Source organism: Molothrus ater, chromosome 3 (assembly GCF_012460135.2).
Source record: "Molothrus ater isolate BHLD 08-10-18 breed brown headed cowbird chromosome 3, BPBGC_Mater_1.1, whole genome shotgun sequence".
Lineage (NCBI taxonomy): Eukaryota > Metazoa > Chordata > Aves > Passeriformes > Icteridae > Molothrus > Molothrus ater.
In genome coordinates, this window is record NC_050480.2 from 68958533 (window position 1) to 68976715 (window position 18183).

The 18183-nt window shown below is 35.1% G+C and overlaps 1 protein-coding gene across 3 annotated transcripts in view; it reads right to left on the reverse strand.

The window, feature by feature from the left end:
• AFG1L (AFG1 like ATPase) overlaps nucleotides 1-18183 on the reverse strand; it is a 63527-nt gene that overhangs the window by 41111 nt on the left and 4233 nt on the right. For all 3 annotated transcript variants that reach the window (XR_008508275.1, XM_036380404.2, XM_054514327.1), the window contains exons 2-6: nucleotides 15608-15831; nucleotides 8474-8525; nucleotides 7785-7886; nucleotides 6372-6502; nucleotides 1028-1127 (exon numbers count right to left, since the gene is read on the reverse strand). Coding sequence is in view for 2 of the 3 variants with exons in the window: in XM_036380404.2 (XP_036236297.1) it covers nucleotides 1028-1127; nucleotides 6372-6502; nucleotides 7785-7886; nucleotides 8474-8525; nucleotides 15608-15831 (609 nt within the window). In the remaining variant the exon portion in view is untranslated. The remainder of the gene's footprint in view (nucleotides 1-1027; nucleotides 1128-6371; nucleotides 6503-7784; nucleotides 7887-8473; nucleotides 8526-15607; nucleotides 15832-18183) is intronic.

Below are 18183 nucleotides of genomic sequence, written 5' to 3' on the forward strand. Positions count from 1 at the left end.
AGTGAGTAAAGCACCAGCATTCAGTCCATCTGTAGTCAACACAACTACAGTAGTTACAATTCCATTTTTTTTGTGCAGAAAAGGAAAATAAGCCAATGGGAAATAATTTTCTCCCCTAATAAAAACATTTGGGTGGGTTTTTTTGGTTGTTTTGGGGTTTTGTTATCGTTGTTGCTTTTTGTTTTTTGCTAAGATAAAGTTCATTGTAGAATTGCCCGTCATTAGTGATTGTCTTTTACTCAATTAATTTGGGTAGGAAAATTAATGGCTGTTACAGTTAACAATTAAGGTAACTCTTCAGTATTTGAAATTGATCAATCTGAAATGTCATAAAAGTTTATGCATTATGCTAACTGCTAATGCTCTACAACACAAACATTTTTCTCCTTCACAAAAAATTACAGTTACTGAATGGTTAAAACCCGTACAGATTTGGGAACTTTGTAGAAGGATCTACTTAGCTAATCACTAGAAAGGACTAGTCACTGTAAAAAAGAGGTAGAAATGGAAAGAGCTCTCCACTTAATTCTCTCAAACCAGCTTGTAAGAAGGTAAGAATGGCATCTCAGTAAGTGGCTCTCCTTCAAGCTGGTGGACCACATCTGCAAGTTTCTGAGTTAGAAACTGGGAAGCAATGTGCTATCATTTCCCTTCTTTGGCAGGATCTGATCTTTTCCTATCCTTAAACACATTCAGAACAGGCAATATTTTACTCCTCTTCAACTGCCCTGTGCCCAAACACCCTCTCACTGGTTTGGATAGAGTAGAGGAGATCAGAAAACACAGGAGGTTTTGAGAGTGGTGGAGGAAAGAACACTGAGTTCAAGATACAGGAAGGGTAAGATTAAGTGAAAAACCTTTCCTTCTTTAAGAACAAGAAAAAGTAGGGGACAAGCTGGAGTATCTCTGATTCTTGCAGTCTACAGAGTTCCTTAGAACTAAATACTGTATGATACAAATACAACTGTTTTGTAAGATACTGAGATTCACTGGATTTGGGTAACACTGGTGCAATGTTTGTTTTTACCTTCTGGCGGCCTGTTAGATGTCGCCACAACGACAACCCCATTTTGGAAGAGATTTTCAAAAAGCTGCTTCAGAATCATGGCATCAGCAATGTCAGTGACCTGAGAAGACAACACATTTGTTATATCTTGCTTTCAGCTTCTGCTGCAATAGATCTGCAAGTGGCTTTGTAGCTAGGAAAATGCTTGTTAGTGAAAGCCATGGAAAAAGATTCTAATTATTGCTTGGTGAGAAAAAAATAAAAGGGATAATTAATAAGCAGTGAATGTACCACAGTCTTTCAAAACTTGCCCATTCTTTATTGCAGAACTCCACCATTTCTTTACCAATTGCTAAATGATTCCATGTTAACTTCTATTATGAAACTACAGGTGGGAGACACAGAAAACAGACCTAAACATTTAAGAGACTACTTAATTAGGAACAACATGAAAAAAACCAGAAGATAAAAAGAGATACACACTGGCTGTTTTACATTTCTATTACCTTTGAGGCAAAGGTTTGTAGAGGTGAATTTAAAATGGTCATGGGACTTCAGAAAATAAAGACAAGTAGCCAACTATACATAATCAGCTGCTGTTGAAAATAGAATGATATGACATAGATACTATTGTGTGATTGTTGCAAAAAACAATTCAACAGATGGCCCATCACAAAAATAAGCAATTTCATTGTTCTTTTTAAGTGCCTTCTATTACTGTCCATGAATAATCAAAAGGCAGGCAGTCACTTCCAGCACAGTCAGCCTCTTCTAACCTTCAGGCACAAAACACGAATGAAAAATAAAAATGGGTAGAACAAGAGATACTGGGGAGGGGTAAGGAAGAAAAAATGACTACAAGATAAGCCATTAAGTAAAATTTCTTTAAGCATCTTAATTTTAACTTAACGAATTTGCTTTATAGTACCATGAAATAAAAGGACACAGGAACAATGCTGTAAAGAAATACATCAAGTTTTTCTGAAAAACCAGCAATTCATATTTTACAGGAGTTCACCACCTTAATACATAAACCACCTTTATGATAATTACACTTCATTTTCCTGCAGACCCTGTAGCTATTATAAAGACACTTGTTGCATTTTGGCTTGCCAAAACAGACCACAGTTCTGAGGAAATAAACCAGTGGTGGCATGCTGGGAGTTATTCCCATTACACAAGAGACTGACAGATTGCTGAGCTTTCACCAGCTTAGATGTGTATGCTGTGATATCAACACATGTGCCATCACAGAAAGTTTTACCAGCATAATGTTTTCTTCTACTCCACACCCCTTCACCCCCCCATAATTCTCCCATTTCTAAATTACTTTTCAGTGCAGAAGAAAAAGAAAGGTAATACTACACTAGAAACTTAAGTAAAAGACTTAGGTTTCATTTCTGGCAACTAGTTTTGAAGCAGTAACATTCTTAATGAACAATACATAAACACTAGCTTCCTTCTTCCAAAGATTTTTTCTATTTTGCTCTATTAATGCCTTAATATGGATTTTTTTCCTTTATAAAAAACAAACTTTTACATAATTACACATGCCTCAGATTTGCATCTCTCTGCTACCTAAGAGCTGATATTAAAAAAAATAGTAATTCACTATCATACCATATGTTTTACACACTTGCTTATGTTTCACTTATCAATAATTTATTTCTTCCAGATACTAAAATTCAGGAACTTGTCCCATTCCTAAGAACACCAGACACACAAGGAATCACTATAGATGTGCATCTTAAGGGTAACTGAATTTCTTGTACCACAAAGCACACCTAAAAGCCAAATTTTAAAATTCTATTATAGAAATAATTTTGTTACAAACCTTTTTGTTTAATAGCACTACAAAGCATGCTGCCTCTAGCAATCAGGGAATGAAAGAGTAATAATGCTCACATAAAAAAACCCAATAACAATCTCCTATTAAGAAGAACTGGTTTTTGATGCAGAATTCTGAGCTCCATTACAAAAAAGGAAAAACACAAAAAAACCCCCAACAATAATACACAACCCCCCCAGCCCCAAAAGCCAAAAAACCAACCAAACAAACAAAAAAAACCCCAACAAACCTCTTGAAAGTTCTGTCAAAAAGCAAGAGCCATTTTGAGGACAAGGATGCAAATGTGAGCTCTTTTTATCTAATACACTTTAGAAAAGATAAACAATTTCTACAAGGTAAAGCAGGTAGAAGACAGTAACTAAAGGATTGTAAGTTCTCATGTTTTTTACTGTATCCAGCATTTATTGCAACTGATAACAAAAGCAAAGCCTACAAATTACCAATAAGGAGGGCCTGCTAGAGGAGAGAATGGAGAAATTTCATTAGCATTTAAGAGAAAAAAGAAAAAAAAAGCAAAGACACTAGACTAATAGTTAATTTACATGTTTAAGTGCCTGAGACTCAGTCAGCCACTGATTGGTACAGTTCCACGTAATGAATGACAAACATAAGCATGTATTATCAGCAATTAGTATTAGCACAAAAATAAGAGCCTAATTTTTATTAGAGGCTTTTAATAGAATGTAGGTTAGTAAAAACTCCCTAAATTGTTAGTTCACTTTTGTAGTCCAGATGGTACCATTGGTACCTTAAGGTTAACACTGCATCATCCCTCAGCTTCCCAAGAAGGAGAGACTCTGGTTTTATTATAAATAATAACATAGGTTACAGTCCTGTGCCAAAATTAGAGCTTCTAACTACCTGTGTGTAGTTATTTGGTCACTGCTAGCCACCCCTGTGCTCTGAAATCTCATCATTACAAAAAGCTTAATTTTAGGGTTTTTCTTCAAAGTGAAGATATTTTCAGAATGGCTTAAGAGTTCTGTGATGAAAAAAAGACTTTAATATTTCCAGTAAACTGTATGACAAAGATCAGTAAGACACAGCAATGCTTTAAGAACTTGACAGCCTGGGGCTCAGGCAACTGCAGACAAAATCCTGCTTCAAAATGGACAAACACAGAAGCATAGTTCTGTCACTGAGGTCCTGGCCATCACACAGTATTTGCACAAAGAAACATTAAAATATAAATTTTAATACAACAATACATTGGAACACAGAAAATTACTTTTAAAATAAGTACTGAAATATTTTTCTAGATCAATTAGTCAATTCTCCATTTGCTTAATAGTTCTCTGGGTTTTGCAGGAAGATTCACTTCAGAATACTTCTGTTTTGCTTTAACCCATTGTCAATGAGGAAAATGCAACCTCAACAATGCTTTTGTCTTCTGAAGTTCTGCATTTGGTTTCCTCTGCAAAATGAGCATTAACAGTATGTTCTGCTGTCCCTGTTTAAAATATCTCATATTAAAATATCTCATTTAAAATATCTCATATTAAAAAACTCATCCATGTTTCTGTTCTTAAGATAAATGAATAATTATTTTCAACTTATTCTCCTTTTTTTTTGTTCAGCAGGCATCTGAAAGCAACTTGAAGTGTTTAAAGCAAATCTCAATAGTTTTCTGATGTTGTCTCCACACACTATTATTTTGCCAAAACAACCTCACTTTTCATCTGTCAAAACAGAGGGTTGCTTTGTCCACAAGTCAGAGCAGTGTATGTTCTAAGCCTGCAGCTCTTTCCAGTTTCATTTTAATCTAGCAATTCTTTAAATACTAGGAAATCAGACTGCAGGGAAATAAAGCCATGAATCTCCACTGCAGAAATGAGCTGCAAACATCCCAAATTAAATATGGCTCCTTAATATTGTTAACTGTCTCACCATATGAGCTCCTCTTCCAGCCACTGCACTACTTTATGACTATTTAAGCAGAGGGTTTCTTATCCCGAATTCATTGCCTTCTGAAAAAATTCAGAAAGCTGGAACTCCTCCTATCAGGCAGAATCAGTGTAGAGTTCCACGTTACAGAAAATCAGGTAAGAAATCCAGCCATTCAGAAATCTGTGAATGTAGAATATTAGTATATCCAAACCAAGTAGATTTTAAAAATTCACTTATCAATGCAATGTCTTGGAAACACATTTAAAATGTATAGTTCTTGTATTAATTTCCCAACTGCGACAGTTCAGCAGAACAGGTGATTTTTACAACTGAAGTCATTGGTGTACCTCAAGCAAGTCAGCAGGGGGAGCAGGCAATCAACTTGGGAACAAAATATCCCCCAGTCTCTCCCTTCAAAATGTGGAAATATGACAGACAGTCTGTAAACACCACAGTACTGCCACATGAAAGCAGTGAGCATTTATACAGAAAAGCAGGTATTTATACCAATACATGGTAAAGCCATTTTCTACCATTTGAGCATTTAATGCTGTGACAATTAACACTTCCCTCTCCCAACCTTCTCATTTCTTCATTGTGTAAGTACAATTGTCTCTGTATTTAGATTTTACACTCAGGTTTTGGAAGCCCAGCATAACCATATTCACTGGACAGAGCACAAATTAAATGACCTGAACAGCAGCAACTGCAATGACCCCACACATTCTGAAATCACTCCTGCCTGAAAAATGCAGGAGAAATTTAAACAAGAACAACTGTTACTTGATCAAAAGTCCCTTCATGGCAGCCAACCATAGAACAGTTATTTCTCAAGTGTGCAGGTTTGCAAAATAATAGCTAGGAGACATAAACTGCTCCATCCATTTCAGAAATGTGTTAATTTAACACCATAACAGACAATTTCACTTAAAAGATTATTTTACTATTGGTGATTTGAGAACTAACATAGATCTGTTCATATCTTGCTCTGCATTTTCTGTCTGAATTAAAAAATATCTCAGCTGGTTAAAGCTGCCAAATACCTCTAGTTTTTTTATTAAACATTTGTATAAGGAATTTTACATTTAAGTTTGTGACATTAACATTCACAAACTGTGTAAAACAAATGAAATAATCAAGTTAGCTTGGGTAAAATCATTTTATAAACTTATTTTTAATTTTCACATTTAATTCAATAGAACTTTCTTAAAATCCTTAATCACATTGAGAGTGTTTGTTGCATTATAAGAACTACAAAAGCAAAGATCAGTGGCAAGCAAGCATCAGGTGGCACTGTACAGACTCAGTACAGGATGATGATCCCTGTCCTGAAGAATTCATGAGCCTCTAGACAAACTCTAACACCTCCTTGTATGATCAATGACCAGACTGGTAAACAAAAGCACTGTAAGAGGACTTACACTGCTAACTTGCATCTTGTCTGTTGTAGAAAAAACCCCAAACCCTACCATCTTCAAAACTGTAAAGTGACTTCTAGTCTTTAACTTCTACCAGTCACTACTGGCCAGTGATTCAAATATGATATTCTCAGTAACAAGTATCGTATTTTAAGATCAAAAGTAATTTTATGAAGTTTCCCTTGAAATGAAGGAGTAATCTATGACTTACCTGAAACTCATCAAAACACAGGAGAGCAGCCTCTCTGCTTATTTCCTCTGCCACAGGTGCAATTGGGTCGTATGATTTGGCCATAAATCCTGCTTTTCTCTTTGGTAAGTTCTGCTTAAGGCGATGTATTCCTTAGACAATAAAAAGAACAAATATTTCTTATTTCTCTTTCTAAGATAGGAAGAACAAATTACTTAGCTAACAAATAAAAAGTAAACTAGTCCAGTAAAAATAAGAAAGCGTCAAACTTAATCCAGTTTCAAGAGGCTAAAACACTTCACAACCACATCCACACAACAGTTAAAAGCTCACAGATTTTGTGATTCTTATTTTGTTTAGAAGGCTGTAAAACAAATGTCAAAAACATCTTGAATGCTATGCACTCTTCTATAAACTGATACAAATTGGAGTTTTATCTTGCTCTGAAGGTATTCTTAGAATGCATTTAGCTGAAAGAAGGCAGATGTAGCAATGCAGTTATACTTCAACACTTGAAGATGATGATAATGGCATATGGTAAGATAATTAAATCCATACTTTACTGTCTCATGGATTGTATTGCACCTGACTATAAACAAAGATTCAGGAAAAATGGATCTTGAAGAAGGAAGCTACCCTTGTTAAGATTAAGCACAAATGACAAGAAATGGAAACAGAAAATCTCAAGTGACCCAGCAATGATTGAAAAGTGGGCACTAAGAAGTGGCTCAAGTTATCTACACCAGTGAAAGCTTCCCAAGAAAAATGCAGCTCTTTACAAGTCACAACACTTGTAAAATAAAGCAATAGTTAACAATTTGACAGTATTTTAAGGTCATAGAATTTAGAAACAGAAGCAAGTTTTAAAATCTTTAGAACAGCATCCCTGTCAAAACAAAATGCCTTATTCAGCTGATCAGAAAACTTTCTGAAACTTGGAATGTGCTTCTTTCTATTGCTTTTTTCCTCTAAATTACTGACAGTTATTACTAAGTTACTCAGCCAGAATAGGTCCCATTCTCCTTGGCATTTATATCTGATTTAGTTATTGCTTATTCAAAATACAGAGTGAGTTTAACCTTTCCATTTTCAGTTTTAGGAATTGCCTTCTTCAGATTTCAGGTAAGCTAACTGGCACCTGGAAAACGTTTCATTAAGTATTTCATTCTAAGCAATATACTCAAGTTATATATACAACCAGGTATGTATATTTTTCTTTCAGAAAAGATACTTGAAAAATAATATGCAATTAATATCTATGCTGGTATGATAAACAATGCTAGCTAGCATGCATTAACTTTTCTCCTATTTTTTTTACTTTTTTATGCTTAAATATTTAAATAAAATTACAGTGATTAATATGAATATGAGACAGACTTTTTAATAGATACTGTATTTTATAAAATTCTTGTCAATACCTGTGTCTGCACTTACTCTGGTGTACATCCAACATGAAGCCATGAAAATGGACTCTCTTTTTCTTTTCTACTTCTAAGTGAGAATAGAACATGTCCATCACCATTGTCTTTCCTGTGCCTTCAAGTAAGAACAATAAAAATCACTCAAGAGGTAGTTAATTTAAGAGCAGTATGTACTGATTACAGTAATGACTGTTTGTCAGCTTGGCCCTAATGAAACTCTAATTTTCCACAGGCCAAGTACAAGACCAGACTGCTGTGAGGAGCAGTTATGTTTTCTGTTCAAAATCTTGGAAGAACTACATTTTTATTTTTCTGTTTTAAAATACAGACATGGCCCAAAGGTTGCACAAATTACTCCCCATACACCCATAAAACATGTTAGTATTTCATTTAGAAAGCAAGTATGTTTTCATGCTGCACTGTTACAATTAGAATATATGAACTCTCTCCCACAATTAGTTCCCAAATTCTTAAATTGCATTCTTAAATATAAGAGAATGGCTAATGCTGAAAACAACTACACACAGTAATGTGGTCCAATCAAACAGCTTCCAGCATTCAGAGTGTAATTATATTAAATAACATTATAATGTTACATCCAGTAAGATCCATTAAACCAATAAAGCTACATAAACATACAGCTTCAGAATTCAAATAGACATGAATTTAGAAAAAATTCTATTGGATGCAAATGATACTTACCAACATCTCCATAGACATAAAGACCTTTTGGGGGGTCGGTTTTGGCAAAGAGCTGCAAGTCAAGAGAAAAAGAGTAAATATAGATATAGGTTAAAATAAAAGCAAGCACATGGCTGTGATAAAGTAAGAAAGAAGCTACACTTAACCACAACAGTAGCACTAGGCAGCAAAGCGTAACCTTGACTAAATCATTAGCTCAGAATTCATAAGTAATGTTTTCATTGTGCAAATTCTATATAAGAAGCAAAACACACATGTAGGGCTTGGGATTTGGGGTTTTCTTAGATCACTGCAAAAATATCCCCATTCCCAGCCCTAGCATATGTACCTTTTTATCAGAACACATAAAATGATTCAATGTTTCCAAATCCACCATCATCAAAATAAATCCTTTTCCTCATTAAGCCATTTGAGCAAATAGTCTTAGAAAAACAGGATATAAAGTGAAGCAGTATGGTACCATGCATAGACATATGTACTAAATACCTATTAGAGCAGATCTGCTAAAGAGATAAAGTATTAGGACTCAGAAAATCAGTACTGCAAAGCCCATGAACATTGTACATCCTATTCTCTCAGCTTTGAATACTAAACCCAAAATTATCTCTGGTTTAAACATGGTTAAAATCAATAGAGTCACAGTAAAAATATGTACCTATATGCACATGCATGTGTCCTTATATGTATAAATATATAAACATATAAAAATATACTTTCAAAGTATGCCTTTTATTAACCATTTTTTCAAGTGAGTTACTTTCATCTGGAATGAATATTGTTTAAAAATTTTAAATCTCTTAATATTATTCAGGACATATGTTATGACACTTGATATCTATTTTACTCAAGTATATATTTTTATGCAAAAATTTCCAGAAATGCTAAGATTTTCTATTTGGAATAGTTCTCTTTCCCTTTCCCCCACTACTATGCACAGCCACTTCCAAGTATAATTCAAAAAAGAAACAGTTTCTAAAAAACTGGAAACCTTACCAAAATTCAATCAAATCCATGAAACTGAATTGACATCCACAAAACACACTGCAAAAGAGTATTTGCTTATTTTAAAGTGCTCCACTTTCAGAGCTCTATGGGCTGAGCCAACACAGAAGAAAATTAAAATTGCAACCCTGTGGCTGTGGTCTCATTTGGAGCTGGGTAATTGCTAAACAACTTGAATCTAAAGCACTTTTTGAAAATACAGTGCTGTGGTAAAGAAATAGAGGAGTCAGTACAAAACACTAATTAAATATAAAAGAAAATGCATGACCAAAAAGTAGAAGGGTAATATCTCGGGTTTATAGTACCAGCTCACTCAGAAAATATGCAAGCATGGCTCTTACACAAGAGCCCCTTTTAGATTTAATTTGGATCTCTATTAATAGGGTAATCAAAAATTTGTATCATCAATCTGTGGCTGGAAAGGGTTTCAGATGTTTGGAAACTATTCCATTAATTTACAAGGCTGTAGCTATTTGCTAGTACTTTGAAAGCATTGTAAGACAATTTAATTGTTGAATATTTTTCAGTGTGTACTTTTTAAAGAGCTTGTGCTCAATAAAACTACTCATGCTCAAAGTTACAGGAGAAAAGAAACAGAGACATCCAAATGAGACATTTTCAAAATAATTTCTTTGGATTTAGTTTTAGATTACCAACAATCACTTTAACAATATAATGGACTATAATATTCAAATTATTATACAGAAAGGCTGTATTGATGTGATTTGCAGTTTCACAGGAAGCAGCACAAAGTCAGAAAAACAAATCAATGTGTAGAGTACAGCTTCACCTGCTTTTATGCAAAGGTTATACAACCAGAACAAATAAAAATGCCTACATTTTTATACCAATATTTTAATTGTAAAGCTTTTATTAATTTAATTTAACTACTTTAATATTTGTCTTTTTAGGCATACTTATTTCCAGATAACATGTTACAGAAAAAGGAACTTTTGTTTTGACTAAAGGAAACAAAAATAATGGCCTGGCCTCCATAAAAGTTGGTTTAAAAATTTAAAATTGTTTCCTTTTGAAGGCAGTAATTTTTGAACGATATCTGCTATCTGCTAAAAAACATGGATACTGTGGCAGAGCCAAGTATATTTGCTGATCATCTCTAAAAACAAATCAAATGTCAGAAAACCTTCTTTCCTGTTTCAGCAATTAAAGAAGTTTGTAGAAAATATTTTACATATAATTCTAAACATCACACTATTGATAGCTTTAGGATAATGACTTCCTCATTCCTGTCAGATACTATCTAACTCTAATAATTTCTTTTTATATTCTTTGGTTGTTCTGTTTTGTCCTTTTTTTCTTAACATAGATTTTATTTCAAAAAGTAAAACTTTATCAGTAGATTTTTTTTTAGTACTGACAACTCAGATATCCTACCAGTCTCAAGCTATTTTGCATGATCATGAAATGGATTTCTTTTCTTTTTGTTTTAGTTATTCTAATGCATCTTCTGAAGCCTGGAAGCTGTCTAAGAAAAAGGGAAACCTCCACTAGGATTGCTGATAAAATCCCATCAACATTTGATTCAATTTAAATCACAGCAAGCAGCCAGTCAATGGTATGTGGGGGCAAAGAAAGCAGAATACTGATCTTGGTTCTATGCAAACATACGCTCTGCAAGAAGGAGGGAGGAGATCTAAGGCAGAAGATCCTCCAGTCACGCTAAAATAAGGACATTCTACTTTATTTCAGGCAGGAAAGGAGAAAAGTAGGAAATGTAGGAAGACGAACTAAATTAATGATTTCTCCTTGCTCATTTCCATATTATCTTGAGGTACATTTGGAGTCTCAGCATAACAACGTTAAATTTGTTGACAATATGTTTTCTTTGACAACAGTGGTAAGATTTAAGTATGTTAATACATACTTAAAAGACATTAAGTGATACACAAAATTTGAGTTTGAAGGGGAGAATATCTTTAGTAACACGCAATGTCTTCCCACATTCTCCCGTGCTCAGACACCAGAAGAAAGCAAATCATTTCCTGGCAGTATTTACACCCTGATTGGAAAAACTTGTAAGTGCAAATGCATGTCAATACTAAGATGGTTAATTAAAATATGCAAAATTCAAGACAAGTCTCCCAACAGCAGATTTTTTTTTTTAAAACCTAACAAAACTGTCTCTTTCTCCCACTCTTTCAAGACTCCTTTTTGGCTGTTGTTGTAGCTTGAAGACATTTTCAAGGTCTTGAATGGTGTTTACTATTGTTCATACCTCTTTTCAAAACATGACCTCACTTATAATTGAGCTTATTTCAAGTCATTAGTACAGCAACTCAACAACTCTTAAGATGTCCCAATTGGTATTATTTTGAAAAGCTGGAGATCTGAAATGTCTATGCAAACTCTTACAGCCTTGAACTTCAATTCAGAGGATCTCAAAATATCTCAACACACAAGGCCATGCTTTCACCAAGTTGAAGATCAAAGTCCTTGTTCAAATTTGAGGAGTAATTTTAAAAAACAGAAGCCTACTTGGTTGGCAGCAAAACTAATTGTTTTTTTCCCCCTGAGATTCATTCTAAGCTGATGTCCCAAAAAAACCTACATCATAACAAAATAGTTTTATTACCATGAAAAAAATGGCATCTGGTGTGTCTGTGTGCCCCAGACTACTCATTTCAAAAAGGTTTGGCCTGTGAGGTAACACAAGTGTTCTGGGTAAAAAAAAAACCTGAAAGGCCTCTATTGTATCTGATACAAATATTTGCTCCCTAATCCTACTTTTACCACAGTTTAGTGAATAAAACTATTCAGAGAAAAAGTGACAAAAGAAGAACAAAGCTAAAACCAAAGCATACCACTCTTGTAACAGTTCAGAAGTGCAAGAAGTTTCTATTTCTGGAATAGTTTCTGCTGTTTTGGAAGAGGCTTCTGCAATTCTATCACAGAAGAAATCAAGCAATAAAATAAGAAATATCAGACTATAGAAGAGGCTGCTAGAGAGAGGTTTCTCTTCCACCACCCCTTTTTCTTCACCACAACCTCTCAACCACATTCCCTTCAATAACAGAGCCAGAAAATGAGCACACTTGAAATGCCAAGCACCACTATTTTTTAAAAAAAGCTGCCAGTAGATTAATTTCTTCTCAGAACAGGAGATTTCATACTAAAAGTGGGCTATTCAAGTTTCTAGAAACCTCTTGAAAAAGCAAGAACTGAACTTACAAAATACTAAGTATAACTGATAAATTATTTCATTTTTTCAAAATATATCCTAATTAGTTTAAAAAACATCCATTTGTTTCATTTACATCTATTAAAACTCACCAAGTACAAAACAGAAAGGAAATCCAATGGTTTTATTACACAAACATGACAGTATTCAAAGTTACAAAGTACCTGGCCTCCATGACAGGAGACTGCCAACAAGCTACTCACAAATACAGGATTTACCTGTATCATTAGTATTTCCTGGAGAAGCCTTCAACTGGTCAGAATGAATTCCACCCATAAACCTATACAAATCCTATTCAACCAGGCCAACTCCAGACAGCAGTACTCAGCACCAGCTCTTCTCGGCATCAAAAGCCTTAGCTCTAACTGAACCAAGTCTGCAGCAGCATCACTACACTGAAAGCCCATAGCAAAAAGCCAAGTATACTGCTTACTGAGGAAACCCCTCAATAGATACAAGCATATGATAAGCATATGATTTCACAACTACCTAGTCACATTTGTGACTTATCTGGGGAAACCTTCATTAAGATGTTGATTACAGCTTTGCTGAAGCAAAACCTGGCCTGCACTAGAATTTAAACTATCATCTGTTTGGCTTCATTTTATCTCATAAGGAGCTCTGTTTGAACTGGCAAATTGCTTTCTCAAATATAGCAGAAGAGGAACAAAGCTGTTGTGACGACTTCTCCCTGAATCATGATTTCAATTGAACTACACAAGCTAGCAGACACTGACAGATTTATGCAGAAGTCACTGCTCTCCTTTTCTGGGGTTTTAACGTACGGCATGGCACTATAGTGCTCAACCTGTTACCAATCTTAAGATTTCTATAGAAATATCAAACTCCAGAAGAAAAACCTCAAACTGTAGAAACACTTACCCCTGTAGCAAGTAGTTCTTCAGCTGCTTCTCACTGACTCATTAGTTCATCAGTGAGCCATACAACAATTTTCAAAAGTTGGTTTAAAATCAAAGCAATGTTAAATGCAGAAGTAGAATGCTTTAAAGAAATTGGTGAAAAACACATTCTCAAGTAAAAAATGGCATTTAAGTAAGAAAGTGTCAGTCTGGCTTTACTGCAATTAGCTCTGTTACATACGGACATAGTAGCATCATAATTCCTAAATAGAGTAAGGCTGGTAATTTGTTCTCTGCAATACAGGCTTTCTTTGCTATTCACACTTCCCAATCAAAGAATCAGTAAATAACAAACCCACAGAATGCTTGATCTACAAAGCCATGACACCTGCTCTAACAATGATTGGGGGCACTCCAGTTAACACAAGTCAGCTCTCGAAATTATTCTCCAGGGCAGTGCTTTTAGAACTTAATAACCAAATGTCCACAACTTCTTGCCAGAAAAGATCAAAATATTCTAGCCTACTGATCCCTCAGGTTTGGCAGTAAAGGCAATGCCTTCATCATAACATTTTTTTCTCAGGCTTTGGCTCCCCTTATCTTGTGCTACATCATTTAGTCTTGCCCTGCAATCTGCAAACATGACAGTATTTGTGCCAGGTAAGAGAACAATCTGGTATGGTTAGGTAACAAGTTTAGAGTAGCCTATTTAAATTTACGCTCATGAGAAGAGGAGTGTGGTGCAATGAACGCTTAAAAAGGCTGACATGGAGATTTGTTAGCAAGGACTGCAAAAGACATTTATTGACCATAAATGTTAAAGTTACTTCTGATGAAAAAAAAAAACCCTTAAGTGATGCAAGAAAAGAGTGAAATCAAAAGAAAAACTCAGAGTCTAGCTGGGGAAAATGCTGACAGATTCCCTCCTCCCAGGGACAAGGAGGTCTCTCCAGGGTGGGAAAGTGCAGGTGAGACAGCAATGTATATTTTGCCATGCTTTTTCCCCAGCACTATACTTTTATCATCATACTTAGTCAAACACCCCACTCTTTTTGTTTCATCCTACCACAGCTTACAACTGTGCTGACTGAAATATGTTAATCAGGTGCAAATGAAGCACATTCACTGGGCATTCAACTTTTGTGCACATCTATGCCAATATTTAGCAATGCATTAAATGTCTTATCTGCTTTGCTAGGTGCTACATTTGGTTTTCTGGGATATACACTCAGATCTACAAAACAAGAGGCAAGGAAAGCTGAAGAGGGAATTCCCACATCGGTTCTAGTTGCTTCCCATGAGAACGTGCCATACCAGTGCTATCAATATTTGCAGGTGCAAGGCCACCAGAGCAGCAATCTGAGAATAATAGCATGACAACAAGAGACGTGGAAAATACTGTCAAAGAGAGTCTAGAAAACATTGTGTCTAGAGCTTCAGGTAAAAGTTACAGAGATGCAACAGCTGGCTAACATCTCTGTAATTGTTAAGGCAATGTGCAACAGGGATATAAACTTTTGTAAATCTTTGAAAAGAAACTGTGATGCCCCCAAAAACACAACAAGGGTGCAGATTATACCAAGGCCTTCTTTCCTTACCTCAGGTGGAAACTAGCGACATGGAGCTGTTTTTAAAAGTCACGTTTGATACATATTATAATGTGGAATTATTTGTGGAATATCTGTTAGAACACAAAACATCAGTGTTCAGTTTATCTAATCCAAACACACAAGTATAATACCAGTGCTTGAGAATTAAAACCTGGTTTAGGCCCTTCTCTCCTAGAGCCAAATGATGTTTTTGGAAAAGTAGGCAGTGGACCATAACTAAAACCACATTAGATTTTCTTACAGAATTATTTCAATAGTATCTAATTTGGCTACTTCTAGAGTGCTACTGGATTTTACAAACCAAAAAAGAAAGAAGACATATTGAAACATGAAGAATCATCTATCTGGAAAGATACATTTGCAAAAATAAGATTTGTACTCTTGGCAGAAATTTATGCATTTTAAGCACATTCTTAGGAGGAAATATAAATGCAAAAAATATTTTTATTATTATAAACCTCACCTGTGAAAGAACATTTTTCGAATCAATGCTGTAGCCTTTAAGGCTCTCATGCAATTTCTGCAGGTGCTGCACAACTCTTCTTTGTTGCTCGTCATTCTTCAGCTCTTGATGCTTAATCAAAAAGTCATAATGTTCTAAAGGTCCATTGCAAACCTGTAAGGCTCTGGCATGAGCATCTGTAGGAGTAGCAGGGCCTGTCTTTTCATCTGCCTGAGCTGTGTAGGCTGTAAAAATAAAAGTAGCCAATTAATAGAGAAGTTCTTAAAAGCATCTCCTTATAAACAACACATATTCCTAGCAGTTTACACACAGACATATATACATGACAATGTTTTACCTATATAACCACTGGTTACCCCTTCATTTTTCATTAACTCGATTTCTAACTTTTTACTAACTCTACCAGTATGTTTTAACACTCCTTTATTTTATTAACAAGCACACATTCTAAGAAGTCCAGCTACAGAGTTGGTAAGATTTGGCTGAGCTGTTGCATGGGAGGTTTCGACCCTTCTTTTTTTCCAAATTGGGGTAAAACCATTTACATTTCCAAAGTGCATTTCTCTAAATAGATAATCTTTTAGGTAAAACTTCAAAAATATTTAAAAGTCAACAAATGAGACCAAACGAGGAGTTCTGTAAGGAATTTGAAACAACCTGTCAAACACCACACTAAGCAAGGCTGCAGCTGTGAAGCCCTGCAATGCCACAGCCTGATCTGCTGGCATTATCTTCTGCCTAGAAGAGACAGGGACAAGTCTAGGAGAGACAAGGACAAGTCTAGGTAGAATACTGTCAGAAATAAGACATTAAAAAAAAGTCAGAATTGCTAGATATAAAACAAGACATAACTAGGGAAAGAAACAATGCACAAGATTACAAAGAAGGCTTGCCAAGTCATTAATATCAGAAACAATGGCATACATTGGAAAGTTGTTAAATATCTTTGCTTCCAGTGTCATTTAACAGGTTAAGTATAATAAAGAAAAATATGATTTCTTAATGGCTAAAGGAATATCATGTTAATTGCGGTAACACTTTTGTCCCATAGCATTGCCATCTATAAAGCAGGGAAGAAAGTTGCTAGTGAAAGTACTTTTAAGCAGGTACAAAACAGCTGGAAAAAGAATATGTGGTAAATAATTACTACACTTAAACCAGGTGTATATCTGCAGCAGAGTTTCATAGAGAGCTCAGGATCTCATCTTGGTGCAACCCTGAATTTCCATCCATATATGGAAAAATAAGGTAAACAGACTGGGAATACAAATAACAGAAAATCAGGAGAGGGGTGCAGACACTTAGGAAGGCAAGTAAATTCTGACAAACTGGACAAATAAACTAATAAAATTAAGATGTAATTCAATAGGGACAAAGCATGTTATTTAGAGGAAATAACTAACTCAAGATAGGGGGAATGACCAGCTAAAGAGCAAAGACCCGCAAAAAAGGATCCAACAGCTACACCGGATTACAAAATGCCAGTGAGACAATATAATAACACTATTAGAGGAAAAAATAAACTAAAATAAAATAAATACAAGTCCTCCGATATAGATACACAGAGAGAAAAAAACACCCTGTTCTATTCAATGCTGGCATAGTCTGCCCTGGAAGACGCTTTTCCATTTTCACATAATATGTTATAAGAAGTATGAACCAAATGACAGAGTATATAGAGATTTTTAAATTTTTTTTAAATATGAGTCACAACCCAAAGATGCCATAAAAGGCACAAAAAGAGTTTTAAATAACTATAAGAAAGATAGAATATTAGAAAACAACAAAACTGAACTAGGAGATCAAATTATGTTTACTTATTGCAAGTAACAGTTTTTCCATAAAAAGACAGTCACTGTTTATATCTGCAGCCAATAACTGCACCAAATTCTCTTGTTCCTGGAGGAACTGAGTTGTTGCTTTGAATTAAGAGTAATTATCTCTATCCAAAGAGATCACATAAAGAAAGTTGAGTTCAAAGTATGTTATTGCAAAAGTGTGAGTAAAACCTGTAGAGAAGAAAAACATATAGCTGTCTCCAAATACATACAGTGTACTGAGAAAATGAAAGGATATAGTATTTATACAGATAACTTAATAACTGTAATTAAGGTAGTGACATAGATTAATAGTCTAGAAGCTGTAAAACTTCCAAAGATTTGGTGTGAATTTTAAAAATAACTTTGAGGAAAATCTGTCAGGAACAGGTCAGCAAAACCTGATCTGCCTCTGAAGGGAAGGGGAAAAGAGAAGATCACACAATTATAGAATGGCTTGGGTTGGAAGGGAGCTGAAGTATCATCTAGATCCAACACTCCTGCCATGGGCAGGGACACCTTCCACCAGACCAGGTTGCTCAGATGATCTCTCAAAACTTTTTCATCTTGTTTTCTACTATTCCACTCCCAAAAAAAGTCCACCTCAGTCCCGTGATCCATACCTCTGAACTATCTGTGCCTTTGCAATATGTAGAAGTTGATGGCCCCAAGAGCTCCAGCGTGCCCCCTTATACCTATAAATTCTGAAGTTCTTACTTCTTACAGACTCAAAGAAAAATAAAAAATAAGCTGATTTAG